This window comes from Carcharodon carcharias, chromosome 27 (assembly GCF_017639515.1).
Source record: "Carcharodon carcharias isolate sCarCar2 chromosome 27, sCarCar2.pri, whole genome shotgun sequence".
Lineage (NCBI taxonomy): Eukaryota > Metazoa > Chordata > Chondrichthyes > Lamniformes > Lamnidae > Carcharodon > Carcharodon carcharias.
In genome coordinates, this window is record NC_054493.1 from 6,416,037 (window position 1) to 6,439,388 (window position 23,352).

A 23,352-nucleotide genomic window follows, 5' to 3' on the forward strand; every position below is an offset into this window, starting at 1 on the left:
TTGATCAAATGCAGCACAAAAAACATTTGAAAACAAACTGAGGACTTCAGACATTTGGAGAGAACGATGTTTGTTGTAGGATCAGATGGTTGAATTTAAATAATTTCTTCCTCAGGTATTGAACAAGGTCAGATTTTGTTCACATTTTCTAGTGATCTGCGACAAAAAGCGAGATTTCATAGCAACCAGGACAATGCTTTGGTTGTCTTAACCAACCATTTACAGGGATTATGTAAATGGGTGATTTGAATCGTTAGATGCTATGAACAGGATTTGAAGCCATCAGTTAGAACAAGTGACACATTGACCAGGGTGGGTTTGCTGTGAGATTTATTGATGCTCCTGAACAGGTTTGTTGTGACTGACTCGTGTCCCACCACACAGGAGTAAGTGGTGCCGCTGTTCCACTCGTCTGCAGAGACTGTCAACCGACTGCCTGAGTTCCAGCCGCTTCTGCCATCCTCGGTCACCGGCTGGTTCACAAATCCTGACTTCAGAAGGGTGTCATTGGCCTTCCAGGCCAGGTAGATCTCTGCAGGGGAGAATCCAGTGACCAGGCAAACCAGGGTCGCGGTGTGGTCTTTCTCCATCTCCTCTTGCGAAGGGGGAAGGAGGTAGACTTGAGGGTGAGTCTTAATGTCAACTGGAAACAGAGACAATGTAGGTTAGACTGAGCCCCGGCTCATCCCCCTCATCTCGACACGTTCTGCTCTTAACATAAATCTGGGCAACTTCTGCGTCCCCAGGGACACCTCCTCTATCAGAAACTAAAGGCAATGACCTCTTTCTGGCCATTGTTGGGGTAGGGTGCAAGGGGCAGGATCATCAATCTTGCTGATTTTAAACTTCAGGAGGCAATGCACCACTAGGAATCTGCAGGAAGAGTGTTCGGATGGTTAATAGGGATGTGCTGACCTTAAAATGATCATATTAATCAAAACCCTTACAATCATGAGGGATTTCACTGGCAGGAGAGTCAGTAAACAGAGGGCAGATATTAAAGAGGAGTTGGTAAATGAACCAGTGGGAAGATGAGAATTTTTTTTTGCTCTGTGCGTTATGATTATCTGAAATGCACTGTCTGAAGGAGGGTGGTGGAAACAGTAAAATAGCAACTTTCACAAGGGAATTGGACATATGCTTGGAAAGGAGAAAATTTTAAGCCTATTGGGAAAGAGCAGATTGGGTGTGAGATAATTGAATAACTCTTGCAAAGAGCTGGCACAGGCATGATGGACCAAATGGCCTCCTGTGCTCCATGATTCTCTTAGAAATACCAGAGATCCACTTCCCAGCCCCTGCTTACTGTTGTAAAGAGGTAGGCTTCAGGAATTAATCTTGTCTTGTGGTGTCTGCTCCATCTCCCTTTCCTCTTAATGGACTTGCTCATCTTCAACCTACACCTCAGACGGACCTCTCTCATCGCTCCAATAGCTGGCTTGTTTCAGGCACTTCCTAATGTTGTGATAGCTGCTAATCCCTCTCCATCTATCACCCCTCACTGTGAACCCATCCCACAAGGACTTGTGTGGTTTGGAGTGAGGCCATTGTGGAGATTTGAGGTTTTATCTGATCCATTTCTTAGCAGGGTTCGCATACCTCTGGGCCATTAACACGGTCTGACACCCCATACTAGATAGTTTACCACTTGATGGTCATAAATCACTTCATTTACTCAGACCAGACCCACAGTTTCATCCACACGTACCTTGGGCTTTCCTGATTGACCTTTTCTCAGGCGTTGGCAAACTCTTGTCCTCCACCAAACACAAATACTCTACCCCACTCTCCCACTCTGCAGCAGGGACCGTCAGTCTGCTGAAGATCATGTCTTTGTCTCCATTCCTCTTGGGACCCTGAGTCTTCACTCCATCTTCTCTCTTGATTCCATCCGCCTGCCAGGTTACCCTGACTCCCTCTAAATCACTGTGAAGTACCTCGCAAAGTATTGTCGCTGTCCTGTTCCTCCAGATCTCTTCAAAAGGAGGCTTCCTTAAGGTGACTGAGATCCCAGTGTCCAAACATTCATCTGGGAGAAAAATCATCATTGTTATTTCATGATTCCCTCATGGGATGTGGACATGTCTTGCAAGGCTGTCATTTCATGCACATCGCCACATGTACAATAGTGGCTTGTTCGGCTCTTTCAGAGGGCAGCGCTGAATCAGCCACATTGGTGTGTGCCTGTTGCCACATCTGGGCCAGACAGGGTAAGGACAGCAGGTATCCTTCCCTCAAGGAAGATGAACAAACCTGTTGGGTTTTTAATGACAATCTAACGCCTTCAAGGTCACTTTACTGATTCTAACGTCTTATTACCAATTTTTACTTTCTGCAACTGAATTCAAATTCTCAAGCTGTCTCAGATTTGACCTCAGTTGTCTGCATTAGTGATTGTACCTGTCAACCTTGGCACGGTGGTAGGGCAAGCTCCTCTACATGCGATGGTTGTGCGTTCACCACCCACTACGGAAACTCGAGCACAAAATCAAGAATGACAAACCCCATGCCGATACTGAGGGAATGCGGCACTGTTGGGTATGCCGTCTTTCAGTAAGAGACAATAAGCCACGACCCCTTCTCAGGTCAACCAAAGAGATCACATTGTCGCCATTTTGGAAAAAAAGGGGGAGAGGGGCCAAAATTTAACAGATTACCTGGTCTTCATCATAATGCAGTTTATCGGGCCTTGCATTATGCAAATTAGTTGACACTTTCTTTGCATTGAAACAGTGACTACACCTCAACAAAAGTACTCTTTTGGCTGTGGGGCACATCCTGAGGATGTGAAAGCTACAACATTAATGCTATTGTCTCTTTCTTTGTCCAGACCTCTAGAATACTGCTCCACTCACATAGTCACTACATAACCACATACCTTGGAAATTCTTCACCGTCTCACTGGTGTTGAAGTTGGAGGGTGGATGAGACACTGCACAGGTGAAGATTGAGCCTTTCCTCCAATCCTCTGCACTCACAGTCAGGTAGTGCCTGACGCAGAATGTCCCGGCCTGTTCCAGAGCAGTGAGTCCAGCGTGGGCCTTGGAGGAGATCAGAGCACCATCTTTCTCCCAGGTGACATTTATGAGGTCCGGGTAGAATCCAGTGATCACACACTCGAGTGTGGCTGTGCTCTTACCCTTGATCTCTTCAGTTGGTTGAAACAGCAATCTGACCTTGGGACTTTTTGGCTCAACTGGAATAGACAGGCAAAACCAAGAAGCTGTTAAATTCCCTCCCTGAAAGTGAACAAAGTTAGTGATATAATTTCTGATCTCTCACCCACCTTTTACACTCTTTGCCCGTTTTGAAATGGGTGAGGATGAGGAACCACTTTGCGCAGAGCACACGAACTCCACCCCGCTGTCCCATTCCTCCGCAGTGGTTCGGAGTCGGCTGGTGACGATGTGTTGGGTTCCTTCCTCTCTCTGTCGCTGGGTTGAAACCCCTTTACTTCGCTCCTGCCCGTTCATGTTCCATGTGATGCGGACTTGGCTCGGATCTGAACAGACCACTGCACACACCAGGGTAGCTGTCTTGTTGATCCAAACCTCTTCAACAGAAGGATTTTGGATAAAAACTGACATTTCTGGGAAGCGGAAAGTGAAAACTTCAGAAGGATTGACATTATTTGGTGTTGGCAGGCTTCAGAATTTTAGGGTGGTCTCTCCCTATTGATGATGGTGGATGATAGGTTGACACAGAAGTGACTTTAAACTGCCACCTCTTTTAATCTCTTGAGTTGATACTGGGTGAAATACACAGCATTGAAATTTGCAGCAAACTGAGCCTTTAGAAAATCCAAGGGTCGCTTTAGCAATGTCTAGCAATTCTTGACTCGCATGTTATGATTGAGAAAACATAATCAGAGCACTAAGAACCTGCCGTATCCATTTTGAATTTGTTTGTTGTGCCTGTGACCAATAGACCCACAGTGAGGAGTGCAATTGCATTCTGGGACTGAGCAACATTTAGATGTGACGCTGTGAATCAATTGCAAAGCTCAGTTTGTTAAATGGAGTGAGGCAGATGCAGATCGCTTAGCAATGGAAACAATTGAATAAAGGCTTATTTACTTACAGCCCCTCCACCTCCCCGCTGTTGTATGGTTGATTTGTGACATTGAGCAGATTGAATCAATGAGGTGCCCTTTTTGGAGACAGCCTCGGATTGCCTCCATTTCAAAATCCTTATCCTAGTGTTGACATCTCGCTGGCCTTGCCTCTCCATATCTCTGTCACATTTGCCAGCCCAATAACCGTCTGAAAATGCTGCTTTCCACCAACATTAACCTCTTGTACACCCCACACTCCCTTCGCCCTAACAGTAGCAGCTGTCCATCAGCCATCTAGACCCTGCTCTGTGTAAGTCTATCCCTGAATCACAATTACATGGCCAACCCTCTCTCCTCCTTTAAGACGCTCCATAAAAACGACCTCTGCCCCCGCCTCCTCCTTTGGTTCTTTATCAATTTCTGTCCGATTACTCTCCAATGCAGAACTTCAGACCTCTGTCCACACTAAAAGCGATATATAAAAGCAGGTTATTGTAGATAAGTCTCTGTGAAGAAAGATGATTATTTTGCAGTGGCAGAGCAAGCCACAAATCAGATGTAGTGACAGAAGGGCCCTTTTGCTGGACCTCGGGGATAATTTATGCAAAACGTTTACATCCCATCTCCAGTTTCATGTCCAAGAGACTAGATAAAAAGCAAATGTTTTACCGAGTACTTCATAAGTTTTCCCCGTTGCCAGCAGTTTCCCAAAAGACCATCGTCACTTCAGATATCCCGCAGCTCACTGCGTGTTCTGAACACTATTCACCCGCACAAACACACATTCACTGTGCGAATCACAACTCTTCTCCCTCGAGATAATGAACAGTACACACTTGGGTGTGATGGGAAGGATGACAATTACTGCATCAGGATCAAATCCTTTCATGAGCTTCGAGAACCAACTCCTCCGGCTGCAGTTTCGGATGATGTCCTGTACACAGGGTGGTGGGATTTTCCAATGTCCATTTGGGTGGTTCACCGCATCTGCTGCAGAGGGACCCACTGCAGCGGAGCCAGAAAACCCCGGCCAGTGTCTGACAAGACCCTATCTTTCATTAACTTGAGATGGGTGAACGGAAGAGTTTATCACTTCTGCTGCCATGGATTCCCACCTAGAACCTACCGGATTGTACAGGAGCCAGATGGAACCCTGCAGCCGGTCTCAGCGGTTTGCCTCAGGACCAGCATCATTGAAATGGGACACCCTTCTTTTACTGGATCAACGCGATTCAGAACTGGAAGAGCTGCGGATCTAAGTGTTATGCATTTTCACCTCCCCTCCACTGGGGAAGTGGGAGCTCCATGCAGCCCCTGGCCTCTGCTCTGTCCTGTCTTCTAAAGATCCTAAAAGAACTAGATCATGTAGACACTGACAAGCTGTTTTTACCTTGTCCAGAACAGTAAAATCAGTGGGTATGGCCTCTGTTTGAAGGGGGCAGGATGAACAATCGTTCTTTCTTTACTTGTCCTCTAGATTACTCGTCCACCTAGGTAATAACTACATCACCACACCTACGTTGTGAGGGTTGAATTTGCCTGGCCCCAAGAGAATTTATATGAGAAGACCATGATGTCAATATTAGAATCAGGCCCAGGACCTTACCTGGGACATTCTTCACCTCCTTGCTGATGACGAAGTTGGAAAGTGGATGAGACACTGTACAGCTGAAGGCTGATCCTGTCCTCCACTCCTCTGCACTCACAGTCAGGTAGTGCCTGACATTGAAAGTCCCTGCCTGTTCCAGAGCGGTGAGTCCAGCGTGGGTGTTGTTGGAGATCGGAGCACCATCTTTCTGCCAGGAGACGTGTAAGAGCTCCGGGTAGAATCCAGTGATCACACACTCGAGTGTGGCTGTGCTCTGATTCTTGATCTCTTGGGCTGGGGGAAGCAGCAGCCTGACCTTGGGACTTTTTGGCTCGACTGGAATAGACAGGCAAAACCAAGAAGCTGTTAAATTCCTTCCCTGAAAGTGAACAAAGTTAGTGATGTAATTTCTGATCTCTCGCCCACCTTTTACACTCTTTACCCGTTTTGAAATGGGTGAGGATGAGGAACCACTTTGAGCAGAGCACACGAACTCCACCCCGCTGTCCCATTCCTCCGCAGTGGTTCGGAGTCGGCTGGTGACGATGTATTGGGTTCCTTCCTCTCTCTGTTGCTGGGTTGAAACCCCTTTACTTCGTTCCTGCCCGTTCATGTTCCAGGTGATGCGGACTTGGCTCGGATTGGAACAGACCACTGTACACACCAGGGTAGCTGTCTTGTTGATCCAAACCTCTTCCATAAGTGGACTTTGGATAAAGACAGATATTTCTGGGAAGGGGAAATTATACAAATCAGAAGAACGGGCATTATTTAGTATCAGCCACTTGTGGCCTTCAATAGGGATCCAGTTTAATGTGTTTCACCTGGAGCTGCTAATCGATCATGCGACACCGCACCTAAATTTTTTAACAAGTTGAACATTAGAAAATCCCAGGGTTGTTTAAAAAAATGTCTTGCAATTCTCAGTTTGCAAGTTTTGACTGAGAAAACATCGTAGGACAACCAAGAACCCACTCGATCCCCTTTTGAATCTGTCTGCCCTTACCGTGACCAAGAGATCCACAGTGAGGACTGCAGTTGAGTTGTGGGGTGAGTGGCTTTTAGATGCGACAATGTTAGTAACAATGCAATCTCTGGTTTGTGAAATGGAGTGAAACAGAGATACAAACTGCTTAGCAAAAGGAACAATTCAGTAAGTGCTTTTTCATTGCGTGGGGCTGTGGAATGAGTTTTGACATTGAGCACACTGAATGAACGAAGGACCCATTTCTTTTAGCTGCAGCTCAGTTGGTAGCACACTCACCTCCGAATCAGAACGTTGTGGATTCATGTCAACACAAAACTCAAAGCTGATGCCCCAGTGCAATACTGAGGGAGTGCTGCACTGTCAGAGCACTGCCTTTTGGATGAGAATTGAAAATGAGGCACCAAATGCCGCCTTAGGTCGGTGTAAAAGAAGGACATCAGGGAAGCTCGTTCCAATACCCTGATCAGTATATATCCCTCACTCAACATCACAAAAACAGGTTCCCTGGTTATTGTCACATTACTCTTTGTGGGAACTTGCTGTGTGTAAATTGGCTGCTGTGTTTCCAACTTTACAACAGTGGCTGCACTTCAAAAGTACTTCATTTTGGCATGTCCTGTGGTCACCAAAGATGACATGTAAATGTGAGCCTTTCTTTACTTTTCTTCCTCTCATTGGAGCCAGCCTGGATCACATCAGTTTTAAAATTCTTATCCTAATGTTCACGGCTTCACCTCTCCCTATCTCTGTAACCTTCTCCAGCCCTACAGCCGCCCAGAAACTCTGCACAACTCTAGACACTTGTACATCCTTATCTTCCTTTCCCCCTGCATTAGTGGCTGTGTCTTCAGCCGTCTAGGCCCTAATGCGTGGAATTCACTGCCTAAACCTCAGCCACCTGCCACCTCTCTCCTCATTTGAGATGCTGCTTAAAACTTCTCTATTTCGCCAAGATTTTGGCCACAAGATCTCCTCCTGGAGGCTCAGCATCAGTTTTGCTTTGGCTTTGGTCCTGTGAAGCACCTTGGGATGTTTTACTACATTAAAGTCTTTATATCAATTCAAGTTATCATTGGTGATCATTCCCTGTCAAAGAAGGTTAGTTTGCATTGGGAGAGCAACTCCCATGAATCAGGGGAGTAACAGAAGTCCCCTCTTCCTGCAGGTTGGGGATCATTTCTGCATAACACGGACTTCCCCTCATTTCATTCCAGAGTTTTCTGGCCTGGGAAGGGAATGATTGATTGAATTCTTCACATTTTCACCTTTGTGCTCAACTCCCACGGATCACAATCTCTTCAGATATCCCACAGCTCACTGCGTGTTCTGTATACTGTTAACACAGACACACACGCATATACACACAGACACACACACGCACACACACATTCACTGCGTGAAGCACAAATGCTTTGATCCACACTAATTGTTCTCTCTCGATGCAATGTTAACACCTACAGAGAGCCTGGATTACTCCATCTGTGTCCATATCAAAACCTGTCATGAACACCACATATTAAGTCTTCGGGCTGCAGTTTCAGCTGATGTTCAGTGTCTGTCTAATAGGAATGTGTCTTTTATTAGGTTATTTATTCTGTTTCTCTCTCTCTTGCCTTTTAAACAAAACCTTGATCAATTTCCTTCCAGATTGGGATTGCTCAATATATTAATGATTAAGTCCAGGTGTTTTTCACGTTGATCTCCCAAGATAAAACCTCATAGGGTTGGGAACAGTCCCCTTATCCCTGTAAAATAATAACATTATTGGGCAGGAGGTGTTTAATTCCATTTACCCTTTGTGCGGAATTTTGACAAAATACTTCCCCGACTTGGATTCCTGTGAACATTGAGCTCCTGTCATTGACTGAGATGAGTATCCAGATTGGGAGAGTGATGGGAACTGTTTCTATTTCTGCAACCCAGAATTTCATCTAAAACAGACCAGGCCTTTCAGGGCACCAGTTAAATCCTTGTGTGCTGAATCACCAACTTGCCTCAGGATCATTGAAGGGGGCCAATCCGGCCATTTCACTGGATCAATGAGTCCCACTCCAGCACCTCCCAACCTCCCGGCCTCTCTGGGTGACAAACAGGCTTCTAATCCTTTCCAACTTGAGTCAGACTTGAGAGACAACGGTCAGTCGGTGGGGTCGGGTCCCTATTCACTCTGACCCAGCGCAGGTCACAAAAAAAATGACCATTTAGATCAGGAGTGGGTTGTCTGGGGGAACCCAAACTAGGGCTGTAACCTCTTGCAGTATTCACACTTTCATTCTGACGGATACCCTGGGATAGTTTTGAACCTGCCAGATGGTTTGTAATAAAATTCAACGGCCAATTCCATTCACAAACTCATCACTTTATTTCACATTTTTGTTGGTAGCAGTCATATTGGAGCTGATCACCATTTTTGAGGGTCACATTGAGGTTAGTCTGGTAGAGAAACTTCGGCATACAGTCAGAACAAGAACAGGGAGAACATGGAACTGGACGACATGCCTTTCCACCTGGAACTGGAAGAGTTGCAGATTTAAGTGTTATACATTTTCACCTCCCCTACTCTGTGCTGGGTAAGTGGGAACTCCACACGGCCTCAAAACTCTGCTCAGTCCTGTCTTTGTAGGATGCTAAAGGAACCTGATCAGGTGGACAATGGAAAGCTGGTTCACCTTGTCCAGAATAGGAAGATCAGGGGAAATGACTTGTGCTTGAAGGGGGAAGGGTAGGGGATTCAATTCAAAATTAAAGCAGCAATAGATTGATCAATCTCTGGAACAGGTTCAGGAGACGGTGAAGCAGATCCATGCAATTCCTTCAAATGCAAAATTGGAAAGATTTCTTTCTTAAAACAGCACTTGGGAGGGAGTAGAAAAGGAAAAGTTAGGAGGCGATTTCAACCGTGGATGGTAATAGATAGGTTGGTATCAGATGGGATGTATCAGATGGACCATTTCACAGCTTGTTCCAGTTTCATTTCTAGTCACAGAGAGTCACATTGAATGAGGGTGTAAACAGGCAGCTGACCCAATTCCAGCAGTTTCACTGCTTGCTGCGTTAGGTTAAAATTACTCCCCTTAAGTGTAGCTTCAATAACAAAACACAAAATACTGAACATTCACCTTTCCCAACAGGGTTGATATTAGTGACAGCAATTCACAGATTGAGGGTGGGCGTTGGCACGTTAAGTTAATAAGTCAAAAACAGAAAATGCTGGAAAAAACTCAGCAGGTCTGACAGCATCTGTGGGTAGAGAAACTGAGTTAACATTTCGAGCCCAATATGACTCTGAAAAAAGGCCACACAGACTCGAAACATTAACTCTGTTTCTCTCTCCACAGATGCTGTCAGACCTGATGAGTTTTTCTAACATTTTTGTTTTTTTTTAGTTTTCCAGCATCCGCGGTATTTTGCTTTTATCTTAAGTTAATACCAGTCTGCCTTACTGATGATATATTCATTTCTCCCCCCTCAGGCACCACTTACCCCCTTCATTTCTCGTGTATCTCATGCTGATCCTCTTATTGAATCTTGAAGGTGTGTGGGACACTTCACAGGTGTACTCAACCCCTTTCTTCCATTCCGCCACAGGAACAGTCAGGTAAGTGACTCTTTCGAATGTAGTGTCTGTGCTCTGTTGGGAAGGCAGAACAACACCCATTTTGTCCTCCTGGCCTTTCTTCCAGGAAACCTTTATGCTGTCGGGATCAAATCCGGATATCATACAGCCCAGGACAGTGGTAGTTTGATTGTAGACAGACTCCGCGGATGGAACAAGGGTGGTGACAATCGGCACTGGAGAGGTAAAACATTGCAATGTTTCAGATTACACTGTTGTTTTGCCACAGGAAAGATGTACTCTATTCCCTCAGCATCTCGAGTAACTGTCACGATGCCAACTCCCATTCATCATCAATTTGACTGGGTTCCCTCTGACCCTCCCCTGAAATATTTGCTAATCCTTTCAGTTCTAGATTCCGGCAAATGGGCTGAACCTTTCAAATTTTAGTTCCTGAGTTTCTTACTACACACGTTCAACTTTTTCTTACTGGTACCTGACAATCTCACAGTGCCGATAACCGGTCTGAGATTGGCACAAATAGGGTAGCACTTCATAAAGCTGAGACTTTGGGGATTTCAGGCAGAATTTACAATTCTCCATAATAATGGGGACAAATTTAATCCCAACTTGACATTCCCCCAGTAACCTTTGACTCCCTTGTTAGTCAAGAATCTATCTTCAAGTGCCTTAAAAATATTCATTGTCCCTGACTCCACCGTTCTCTGGGTAAGAGAGTTCCAAAGATTCACGACACTATGAGAGAAAAAGATTTCTTCTCATCTCCATCTTAAATGGGAGACCCCTTATTTTTAAACTGTTCCCCCAAGATCAAGTCTCTCCCACAAGGGGAAACGTCCTTTCAGCATCCACCCTGTCAAGTCCCCTCAGGATCTGATATGTTTCAATGAGATCACCTTTCAATTTTCTAAACTCCAATGGATACAGGCCCAGCCTGCCCAACCTATCCTCATGAGATAACGCCCCCATCCCAGGTATCAGTCGCGTGAACCTTCTTTGAACTGCTTCTAATGATTTAAACACTTTCCTAAATAAGCAAGACCAAAACTGGACACTGTACCCTTGATGTGGTCCCACCAATGTCCCATACAACTGTAGCAAAACACCCCTACTTTTCTACTCCATTCCCATTGCAATAAGCAACAACATTCCATTTGCCTTCTGAACCACTTGTTGTGTCTATATTCTAACTTTTCCTGATTCATGTACCAGGACACTCAGATCCCTCTGCTCTTCAGAATTGTGCAGTCTCTCTCCATTTAAATAATATGCTGCTTTTCTATTCTTCCTACCAAAGTAGACAAGTTCACATTTTCCCACGTTATACTCCATCTGCCAAATTTTTGCCACTCACTTAACCTATCTATGTCCCTTTGCAGACTCCTTATATCCTCTTCACAACTTACTTTCCTACCTCTCTCTGTGTCATCAACAAATTTAGGAACTATACATTCGGTCCCTTCATCCAAGTCATTGATATAAATTGTAAATATTTGAGGCCTCAGCACTGATCCCTGTGACACTCTAGTCATCACATCTGTTCAACACAAAAAAGACCCATTTGTCCCTATTCTCTGCTTCCTGTTAGCTAACCAATACTCCATCCATGCTAATATATTTCCCCCTACACCAGGAGCTCTTATTTTGCATCATAATCTTTTATGTGGCATCTTGTCAGATGCCTTCTGGAAATCTAAGCACAGCACATCCACAAGTTCCCCTTTATGGATGTTGCTTGTTACTTACTTATAGAACTCCAATAAATTAGTTAAACATGATTTCTCTTTCACAAAGCCGTGTTGACTCTGCCTCATTGCATTGAGATTTTCTAAGTGCCCCGCTATAACTACTTTCATATCAGATTCCAGCAGTTTCCCTACAATAGATTTTAAACACACTGGCCTGCAGTTTTCTGCTTTCTGTCTCCTTCCTTTCTTGAATAGAGGAATCACAGTCACTATTTTACAATCTGATGGGACCTATTGTCCTTCCTTTTGTTACCGCAGTACTGCTGGCATGCAGGGATCAAATATATGGGTCCAAGAATTCAATCAAGTTCTATTGTGCAGCAACCTCTTACATTGGTGGCTGATGTTTTCTTGTCCGATTTCATCATCACCCACCCCAACACCAGTACAGTTTTAAATGACAAATAATATCTTGTACTAACCTTTAGGTTTCGTGATCTGACGCTCCACCATTTCACTTGACTTGTAACCCGCCTTACAGTGGTAGACTGTATTGGCATTCCAATCCGATGCAGAGACTTTGAGCACGCTGCTCATCATGTAATTCTTATCATTCCCCTGGACTGCCGCATACGTCTGAATTCCAGTGGTAATGACCCCATTGTTACTGGACCATATCTGAGTGATGCTCTTAGGATGAAAGTCCTTGACCAGGCAGAAAAAGCTGATCTCATCTTGGTCCCTGTCCATGCCACAGGAAGGGTTGGTGATGTAGACCGATGGTGCAGACTGGGCCACTGAAATATAAATAGTTTCACACAGATAAGCCTAGTAAAGAAACACATACAAATATACGAACTAGGAGCAGGAGTGGGCCTTTTGGCCCTTTTGGCCCTGCTCTGCCATTTGATAATGGCTGATCTGATTGCAGCCTCAATCTACATTCCTGTCTACCCTCTTTCACCTTTGACTCCCTTGTTAATCAGTGTAGAGGGAGCTTTACACTGTATCTAACCGCGAGCTGTACCTGTCCTGGGTGTGTTTGATGGGGACGGTGTAGAGGGAGCTTTACTCTGTATCTAACCCCGTGCTGTACCTGTCCTGGGAGTGTTTGATGGGGACAGTGTGGAGGGAGCTTTACTCTGTATCTAACCCCGTGCTGTACCTGTCCTGGGAGTGTTTGATGGGGACAGTGTAGAGGGAGCTTTACTCTGTATCTAACCCTGTGCTGTACCTGTCCTGGGAGTGTTTGATGGGGACAGTGTAGTGGGAGATTTACTCTGTATCGAACCCCATGCTGTTCTTGTCTTGGGAGTGTTTAATGTGATGGTGTCGAGGGAGATTTACTCAAATTGTACAATCCCAGGGAGGGTGACAGTTCCGAGGGAGTTTTATTCAGTATCTCAATGTCATAGATGATAGGGAGGGTTTATACTAACTTGGCAGGGGGATGGGATCCTGTGAGGAGGTTCAGCAAGGAAAGATGCACAGCCAAAATTAGAAGAGAGAGCAAGTGGGTCAGGAAGGCATTCAAATTATAGGCCAGTTAAGGCACAACGGAGTTTGGCAAGGTTGGATGGTATTTATTTTAATGCAAGGAGTCTGACGAATCAGGCAGATGAGTTGAGGACATAAATTGACACATGGAAGCTGTCAATGATGTCATTGCTGTCACAGAGACATCATGGTTGAGAGAGGGGCAGGATTGGCAGCTCAATAATCCAGGATGTAGGGTCTTCAGGTGATTATAGGGAAGGAGGTAAAAGAGGAATGGGTATCGCATTTTTGATCAAGGAATCAATTACAGCAGTAAGGAGGGATGACATCTTAGAAGGCTCCTCTAAGGAAGCCATATGTGTAGAACCTAAAAACAAAAAAGAGACAATCACATTGCTGGGAGTGTGCTATAGGCCCCCAAACAGTCAGAGAGAAATATGAGAGAGAGCAGATATGTAGGCAAATTTCAGAGAAGTGTAAAAGTAATAGAGGAGTAATGGTGAGGGATTTCAACTTCCCCAACGTTAACTGGGTTAGTCATAGTGTGATAGGTTTAGAGGGAGTGGAATTCTTAAAATGCATCCAGGAGAGCTTTTTAAGCCAGTACGTAGAAGGTTCTACAAGAGAGGGGGCGGTCCTGGACTTAATTTTAGGGAATGTAGCCGGGCAAGTGGTAGAGGTATCAGTAATGGAGATAGCGATCGTAACTCCGTTAGATTCATGGTTCTTATGGTAAAGGACAAGGATGGGCCAGAAATCATAATTCTAAATTGGGGGAAGACCGATTTTAATAAGATCAGGTATGATTTGGCCAGGGTGGACTGGGAGCAGCTACTTTTAGGCAAATCTGCTTTAGAGCAGTGGAACTTATTCAAGAAGGAAATAGGGAGAGCACAGGGCCAACATATTTCAGTAAAGATAAAGGTGGGACCAACAAATCCAGGGAACTCTGGATGTTGAAGGATATACAGGATTGGATAAAGAGAAAAAGGGAGGCTTATGGCAGATACCAAGGGCTCAAAACACGGAAGCCCTAGAGTATAGAATGTGTAGGGGGGAACTTAAAAAGGAAATTAGGAGAGCAAAAATGAGGCATGAGAAAACATTGACAAGTTAAAATAAAGGAAAATCCCAAGTTATTTTACAAATACATTAAGAGTAAAATGATAACTAGGAAAGAGTAGGGCCCATAGTGGTAATTTGTGTGTGAAGCCAGAAGACGTAGGTAGGGTTCTAAATGAATACTTTGTGTTGATGTTCACAAGTGAGAGGGATGGCATGGGTATGGAAAACAGGCAGAAGGACTGAGATATGATTAAAGAAATTAGCATCGTTCTAAGTGGCCAGGCAGGCTTAAAAGTAGATAAATCTCCAGGCCCAGATGAAATGTATCCTAGGCTGTTGAGTGAGGCAAGGGAGGGGATAGCAGGGGCGCTGGCAATAATTTTCAATACTCCCTGGCCACAGGAGAGGTACCAGAGGACTGGAGGACGGCCAATGTGATACTGTTATTCAAGATGGGAGGCAGGCATAAACCAGGGAACTACACGCCAGTCAGTCTAACCTCAGTGGTGGGGAAACTATTGGAAGCAATTCTGAGGGACAGAATTAATCTACACTTGGAGAGGCAGGGATTAATCAAGGACGGAGAGAATGGTTTTGTTAAGGGGAGGTCATGTCTGACCAATTTGTCTGAATTTTTCAAAGAGGTGACCAGATGTGTAGATGATGGCAATGCATTTGACATAGCCTACTTAGACCTCAGCAAGGCTTTTGATAAGGTCCTGCATGAGAGACTGATAACGAAGGCAAGAGCCCATGGGATCCAAGGCAATCTGGCAAATTGGATCCAGAATTGGTTGAGTGGCCGGAAGCAGAGGGTGATGGTCAAGGGGTGTTTTTGTGACTGGATGCCTGTGTCCAGTGGGGTTTCACAGGGATCGGTCTTGGGTCCCTTGACGTTTGTGGTGTATATAAACGATTTAGACGTGAATGTAGGATCAGTAAGTTCGCAGATGACACGAAAATTGGTGGGGCGGTAAATAGTGAGGAGGATAACTTTAGATTCCAGGTGGACATAGATGAGCTGGTCAGATGGGCTGATTAGTGGCAAATGGATTTTAATCCGGATAAGTATGAGGTGATGCACTTGGGCAAGACAAACAAGGCACGGGAAGTGTATTCATATAGCAAGCAATGTTTTAAGTGTTAGTGCCACTATTTTGTAGTAAACTGCATATTTTTACTATGCACAGAAGGAGCTGAAATGTACAGTATTTATAGAAAATGTCAACATTGATAGCCAATTGAAATGTTAGATCTTATTAAACAGTACCATTGAATGGTAGGACCCTGGGAAGAACCGAGGATCAGAGGGACCTTGGTGTGCATGTCCAACGGTCCCTTAAGGTAGCGGGACAGGTAGATAAGGTGGTTAGGAAGGCATATGGGATACTTTGCTTTATTAGCCAAGGCATAGAATATAAGAACAGGGATGTTATGCTGCAACTATAAAAAACGCTGGTTAGGCCACAGCTAGAGTATTGCGTGCAGTTCTAGAATCCGCATTATAGGAAAGATGTGATTGCACTCGAGAGAGTGCAGAGGAGATTTACCAGGATGTTGCCTGGGCTGGAGAGTTTTAGTTAGGAGGAGAGATTGGATAGACTGGGGTTATTTTCCCTGGAGCAGAGGAGATTGAGGGGGTAACATGATTGAGGTATATAAAATGATGAGGGGCTTTGATAGGGTAGACAGGAAGGAACTTTTCCCCTTGGTGGAGGGGTCAATAACCAGGGGGCATAGATTTAAAGTAAGGGGCAGGAGGTTTAGAGGGGATGTGAGGAAGACTTTTTTCACCCAGAGGGTAGTTGGAATCTGGAACTCATTGCCTGAAATGGTGGTAGAGGCAGAAATCCTCATAACATCTAAGAAGTATTTGGGTGTGTACTTGCAATGCCATGGGATACAAGGCTATGGACCTAGTGCTGGAAAATGGGATTAGAATGGTTAGGTACTTGTTTGACCGGTGCAGACTCAATTGGCTGAAGGGTCTTTTTCTGTGCTGTAGACCTCGCCGACTCTAAGACAACACACAATGAGCAATTCGGCCCATCATGCCTATGATATCTCTTTGGCAGAACTAATCTCACTCTCCTGATATTTTCTGATTGTGCTGGAAAATGTTTTCCTTTTACTATTTATCCAATTCCCTTTTGAAAGTTACAGTGGAATCTGATCCTTCTGTCTCTTCAGGCAGCTGAGTTCCTTCAATTCTATCCTGGATAACTGTTGAAAAATGTCCCCACCACTGCGATCAGGCTGACTGGTCAGTAATGTGTGAAATAATCCTGCTTTTAATTTGCTCCCTTAAATCTTCAAACTACTTTCTCAAAATATCATTCAGAATTTTAAAATCTCTTTCCCCCTGAAGAAAATAAATGAAAACTTCCTTAATGCTAACCAATTAATCTTGAGATATTTTAAATATCCACTGGAGCTAATACATTAAACTGGAATGGGTCTCATACAATACATTACAGTGCAGCACCAACATCCTACTGCAGTCCTCCCTGCTCACACTGACCTGACCCTTTCAACATCTTTCCAGACCTGCCCAAGCTTTTCCCCGATCGATAAGTGTTAAGACTGATCTATTGAACTTGTCGGACACAGGGAGAGAGAGAGAGAGAGAGCAATCTCTTTCCTTTCTTCCTCTTTCCTTCCCTCTTTCTTATCTTTCATCCTTCAGTTTCTTTCCTTTTTAGTTTTATGTTCTCTTCTCCTTGATCATTTAACCTCTTTCTTTATTCTCTCTCTCTCTCTCCCCCCCTCTCTGCTGAGGGAAAAAGAAAGGAAGGGGAACCCAGTGAGTAAATTCAGACAAGATGCTGATCAATAAGTAACATTCACGCCACACAGGTGCCAGGCAATGACCATCTCCAACAAGAGAGAATCTACCCTCATCCCTTGACATTCAATGGCATTGCTGTCGCTGAATCCCCCACTATCAACATCTTGGGGATTACCATTGACCAGAAACTGAGCTCGATCATACTGTGGCTACAAAAGCAAGTTAGATGCTGGGAATTCAGTGGCGAGTAACTCACCTCCAGGCTCCCCCAAAGTCTGTCCATCATCCTCAAGGTAAAAGTCAGGAGTGTGATGGGATACTCTCCACTTGCCTGAATGAGTGCAGCTCCCACAACATTCGAGAAGCTCGACACCGTCCAGGACAAAGCAGCCCCACTTGATTGGCACCTCACCCACAAACATTCACTTCTTCCACCACTGACGCACAGTGGCAGCAGTGTGTGTGCACCATCTACAAGATACACTGCAGGAACTCACCAAGGCTCCTCAGACAGCACCTTCCAAACCCACAACCACTACCGTCTAGATGGACAAGGGCAGCAGACACATGGGGAACACCCACCTCCTGGAATTTCCCCTCCGAGCCCCTCACCTTCCCGACTTGGAAATATATTGGCCGTTCCTTCACTGTCGCTGGGTCAAAATCCTGGAACTCCCTCCCTAACAGCGCTGTGGGTATACCTACACCACAGAGACAAAATCCTGGAACTCCCTCCCTAACAGCGCAGTGGTTGTACCTACACCACAGGGGACAAAATCCTGGAACTCTCTCCCTAACAGCACTGTGGGTGTACCTACACTACAGGGGACAAAATCCTGGAACTCCCTCCCTAACAGCGCTGTGGGTGTACCTACACTACAGGGGACAAAATCCTGGAATTCCCTCCCTAACAGCGCTGTGGGTGTACCTACACCACAGGGGACAAAATCCTGGACCTCCCTCCCTAACAGCGCTGTGGGTGTACCTACACCACACGGACTGCAGTGGTTCAAGAAACCAGCTTACCACCACCACCTCTAGGGGCAATTAGGGATGGGCAATAAATGCTAGCCTGACCAGCGAAGCCCACATCCCATGAATGAATGAAAAAAGATAACCACTGCAAAAAAGCCATGTCTAAAATCATCTGGGCACAAGAAATGTTTAACTGTCCAGTTTTCAACATCTTTCTGGTAAAGAAGAATGTGAATTGGAATCGCACAGACTGAGGTATTTTATTCCAGTTAAATTAACCCCTCACTAAGTGTTTGTGCTCAGTGATGTTAGAATCAAACACTCCAGGCTAGAAGTACATCTCGGGTTGTGACACTAAATGGGTGGTTATTGGACCACCCGCCCCTTATAACAGAGCCGGTTATTCAGTTCCATTTCAGTCAGTGGAATTAAATATCAGGCACTGGGTTTAACAGGCGGCCGCTCTGATACCACCGGTTTCACTCCACCACCCAAGACAAATTTCCACTCCACTGAATCCACGTGGATATACGAGGTGGAATGAAATTCTACTGTGCACTTTTTCTAAAATTCAGTTGTTTGGGTAAAGTTCTGTGGGGGACATATTGAAATCATCATTGCCCTTTTAATGTTAATCGAGTAAACGATGCAATTGAAACACACAAATTTCAATCAGATGCAGAAAAATTACTTTAAGTAGATCCTGGGAGAAATTACCATTCCCAGAAATATTCAGAGAAATGCAATTCCCTTCACAAAACCTTGGCTCTCCCACCCTGGCAGGTTTAAAGCCACCACTGAAACTCCTTTACCTCGAATGGATCATAAACCTGCCCCTGAAAAAGGATCTTGTTTCCCTCAAGTCGAACTTTAATTTGGGAAACTGTCTCCATCAAAAAGGAGCGATCAGAACCCCCTGAATATTAAACACTTGCTCCACTAACATTGCGACAAGAAATATTTTCCTTGCCCATTGGATTCCTAGTCAGGGTGATATTTAATTGTTGAGTTCATATATGTCCATGAAATTTCATTGTTTTAATCCAATAATTGGAAACACTGAAACAGTGATGGGAAAAATATGATATCAATAAATTAACAACTAACAGATCCATTGCTGTTATTGCCCAAGAACAATTTGAGCCACACAGAAACCCTTCCAGTTCTCAATCCTTCAGTGTGGGAGCTGATGTTCCAGAGGTGACTGATGATTTAAACTCTCTACTGAGACCTCGTACATCACCGATTGTTAAACAATTAGTATTAAAGCACAAATCAAATCCTAACTCAATGAGACACAATCTTATTCCACATGCAGTCTGTTTCCTGTCTGACTGGACAGTTCACAACTGGTTTATACTGCAAGCTTGTTGGGATGAAGCATTTTTAATAAACACAAATCCATGTTTCTCACTCTGTGTAAACCATTATCCCTCCGTGGTCACTAACTTATCAAGTGAAATACGGAACTTATTCTTTTTACACCTAAAAACTGTTTCAGCAATGGTCAAACAGTAAAAAATAAAATGTTAAACAACTGTGACACCAAATATTAAATCACAACACAATTGGATGATGTGTTTTAACTCAGATTATAACAAAATCTTAACCTGCTTGTAAATAGCCGAAAGTCCAAAATCACCAAACCTGCCCCAACATAACAAGTGTCCTGAAAACTATAACCTGGATCAAGCAGAATATATTAAGCAGATGCTGGAATCTTTATTATATTACGAGAATCAATTCTGCAGTGTTAAATCTTAACTCTTGAGAGTAAATCCAGTTATCAGATTTCAGCTCCATATACTGGGTATATTCTTGACTCTACAGAAATCCAACTCTCTCAGACAGGATCATGTAATTGTTCTAAATATCTCACTGATTTCAGATGAATCATACATTGCACTTGAATTACCAAATTCACTAAAAACAAAATTAAGTAAATATTAGGCAAGGAAGAAATTGAGAAATTTCTTACCTGAAGTCACTTCCAGGAAGGTTCCACTCCCCCAGTAATCAAGATAGTCACTGTGCTTCATCTCCTCGTTCACCCAATACAATAACTGAACTTGTCCACGATATGTAATAATCTCAGGGTAATGTAAACATAAACTGTGTTTTAACCTGGAACAGCGTTTCCTGTATCTTAATCTGAACTTCCATCCTAAACCTGTTCCAAATGTATGAATAAATGAAGTATTTTTGCAGTTTTCTTGTGCGCGGACACCAGCTCCTGCACGTTACCAACAAACAAAATCGCCTCCTTTTTGTCTTTTATGTTCCCTGAAATCAACATTTTCCTCCAACAATCCGAGTCAGTGTTTAAATATTTCACTCTGGGAATCACGAATGTGGAATCCATGGACACAGATTCTGATACACATGGTCATTTGTAGCGAGGGAGTTTGTGTCAAGCTCTCTACTGCTGTGGTTCCATATCACAGTGCTTCACCCGAGATCATAAACCATGGGTATAAGATCCAACCTGAAATAAACTGTCCAAACAAGCAGCTTGTAGTTTTATTAACTCCTTAGTCTGTATCCGTGTGTCCCCCATGCACCAGGTGTCAAACTCAGGGTTTTCCAAGACTTTACAGGAAGATGAGATAATCTACAAGGAGGTTTCATTGTTCTTCATCCTCTCTCTGTTACTCACTGTTCTATCACCTTTCAAATAATATCTTCAAAGAAAGTTGTTCACACAGCCAGATTATTTAATTGGGATCTGATTTATATCAACGGGTCAGGAGGTAAAGGTCGGTGATATCGCCCAAAGGGTCCAGTTTAAATAGATTTCCTGTGACAGGTTTTTGAATGGAGGGATTCCCCATCTCTCTCACTGTGCCACCCAGTATAGACACTGTGATCCACATCCGTACATTAACCTCCTCCCCTTTCACTGTCACTGAGCCCAGTCACTTCACATTTAAACCACACTGACACTGCTACAAGTGAGCAATCCTGCTCTCGGATTCACACTGACGATGGTTTGGGATGTGATGTTTCAGTGGTTCTGTTACTGGATCAGTGATCTGAAGGCTGGTTTTAATAATCCAGGGAATCCTGAGTTCAATCCCTCTGTGGGAATCTGGGAATTTCACTTTAAAAATCTGGGGAAAATGCTGGGATTAGTAAAAGTGACCATGAAGCTGTTGGATTGTCAGAAAAAAACCAACTGGTTCACCCTTGTCCTGAATGAAAGGAAATCCGGTCTAGTCTATAGGTGACTCCAGTCCCACACTCAATGTGGTTGACTCTTACCTGCCCTCTGAAGGGGTCATTGAGGCTCTCGGTTACCATCATCTTCTCAGGGTATCGAGGGAAGGGGAACAAATGTCAGACTTGACAGTGACCTCTTCACCCTACAGCTGTTACTCACTCTTGTTTCTGTCTTTCAAATAACATCTTCAAAGAAAGTTGTTCACACAGCCAGATTATTTAATTGGGATCTGATTTCTATCCATGGGTCAGGAGGTAAAGGTCGGTGATATCGCCCAAAGGGTCCAGTTTAAATAGTTTTCCTGTGACAGGTTTTTGAATGGAGGGATTCCCCATCTCTCTCACTGTGTCACTCCAGTATAGACACTGTGATCCACACCCGAACATTAACCTCCTCCCCTTTCACTGTCACTGAGCCCAGTCACTTCACATTTAAACCACACTGCCACTGCTACAAGTGAGCAACCCTGCTCTCGGATTCACACTGACGATGGTTTGGGATGCGGTGCTACAGTTTATAGAGATTTTTTTAAACGTGTCCCGAGCTCGAGTTTCTGTCGGCTCCCAGGTTTCCCATCACATCTCCAGCCCAAGAATCCCCAGCGAATAGTCCCATCCCCATTTCCGGGGGAAGGCAGATCCCAACACAATCAGGATGGGAATAAAGCTGTGCTGATAACTGAGGGTGAGCGATCATTCCTCCCCTTTCACTCATTCCCCTGACTGCAGATTCTCTCACTGAGTTTTTGTTCCAGTTCAGCCCTGCTTCCTCTCACTGTGTCCCTCGCACAGTAATAGATGGCAGTGTCGTCCGCTCTCAGATTAGGAATCTCAATGGAGGTTGTGGAAGATTGAGTTGAAAACGTGATTCGACCCTGAACTCCAGGCGCGTAGTAAGTGCTATCTCCTTGCCTGTAAGCAAGTAACCATTCCAGCCCTTTTCCGGGGACCTGTTTCACCCAGCTCATGTAGTAGCTGTTGATATTGTACCCACTCACTGTACAGGACAGGCTGACAGAATCCCCCAGCTTTTTCACATCTGATTTGGGCTGGGTCAGCACGACAGCGGACCAGACACCTGTTAATAAAAGAGAAAAAGAAGTTAATAAACCCATTGGACAAATAGAGGGTCAAAGAGTCTCTGAATAAGCAGCTGCACTGTGTGGGGATAAAGCCACGGGACACCTCACCTGTCAGACAGAGCAGAAGGACACAGAGATAAGGAGCAAACCCCATCGCCCTGTGTTTTCAGACACAGACTCAGACACTCCAGAAATCGGCTGCTTCAGGGCGCCTGTGTTCGGAGCTGGAGTCAGTGCTGTTTAAATAGGGAAGTGGAGTGAGTGAGGGTCCCACAGTTTAAACAGCAGCCCCACCCACTGAAACCAGAAGCTCAGCTTCCTGTCCCCGCCTCCAGCACAGATTTCAATTCTCTACAAGTTATTTATTTATTCAACAGGCGGAGGATCAGCTTCATTAATAAATTAAAGACCCAGTCACACTTTGTCCTGGTCATTTATCTCAAAGGTAAACAGTTTGTGTACAACAGATAAACTGAGACAGTAGTCAGTGTGAAACTCCCTGAGAGAGGAGGACTGAGGGACAGCAGTCAGTGTGAAACTCCCTGAGAGAGGGGGACTGAGGGACACCAGTCAGTGTGAAACTCCCTGAGAGAGGAGGACTGAGGGACACCAGTCAGTGTAAAACTCCCTGAGAGAGGAGGACTGAGGGACACCAGTCAGTGTGAAACTCCCTGAGAGAGGAGGACTGAGGGACACCAGTCAGTGTTAAACTCCCTGAGAGAGGAGGACTGAGGGACAGCAGTCAGTGTGAGACTCCCTGAGAGAGGAGGACTGAGGGACACCAGTCAGTGTGAAACTCCCTGAGAGAGGGGGACTGAGGGACAGCAGTCA

The 23,352-nt window shown here is 44.6% G+C and overlaps 1 protein-coding gene across 1 annotated transcript; it reads right to left on the reverse strand.

The window, feature by feature from the left end:
• Positions 1–22,756, reverse strand: LOC121270364 (immunoglobulin mu heavy chain-like). The gene is made up of 11 exons (XM_041175661.1): positions 22,630–22,756; positions 22,216–22,517; positions 20,199–20,253; positions 12,378–12,692; positions 10,114–10,422; positions 6,069–6,371; positions 5,661–5,978; positions 3,287–3,589; positions 2,879–3,196; positions 1,709–2,029; positions 1–643 (listed from the first exon to the last, which is right to left on the reverse strand). The coding sequence occupies exons 1-11, from the start codon at positions 22,673–22,675 to the stop codon at positions 261–263; spliced, it is 2,973 nt and encodes a 990-aa protein (XP_041031595.1). The 5' UTR covers positions 22,676–22,756; the 3' UTR covers positions 1–260.
• Between the last annotated feature and the right edge of the window lie 596 nt (positions 22,757–23,352).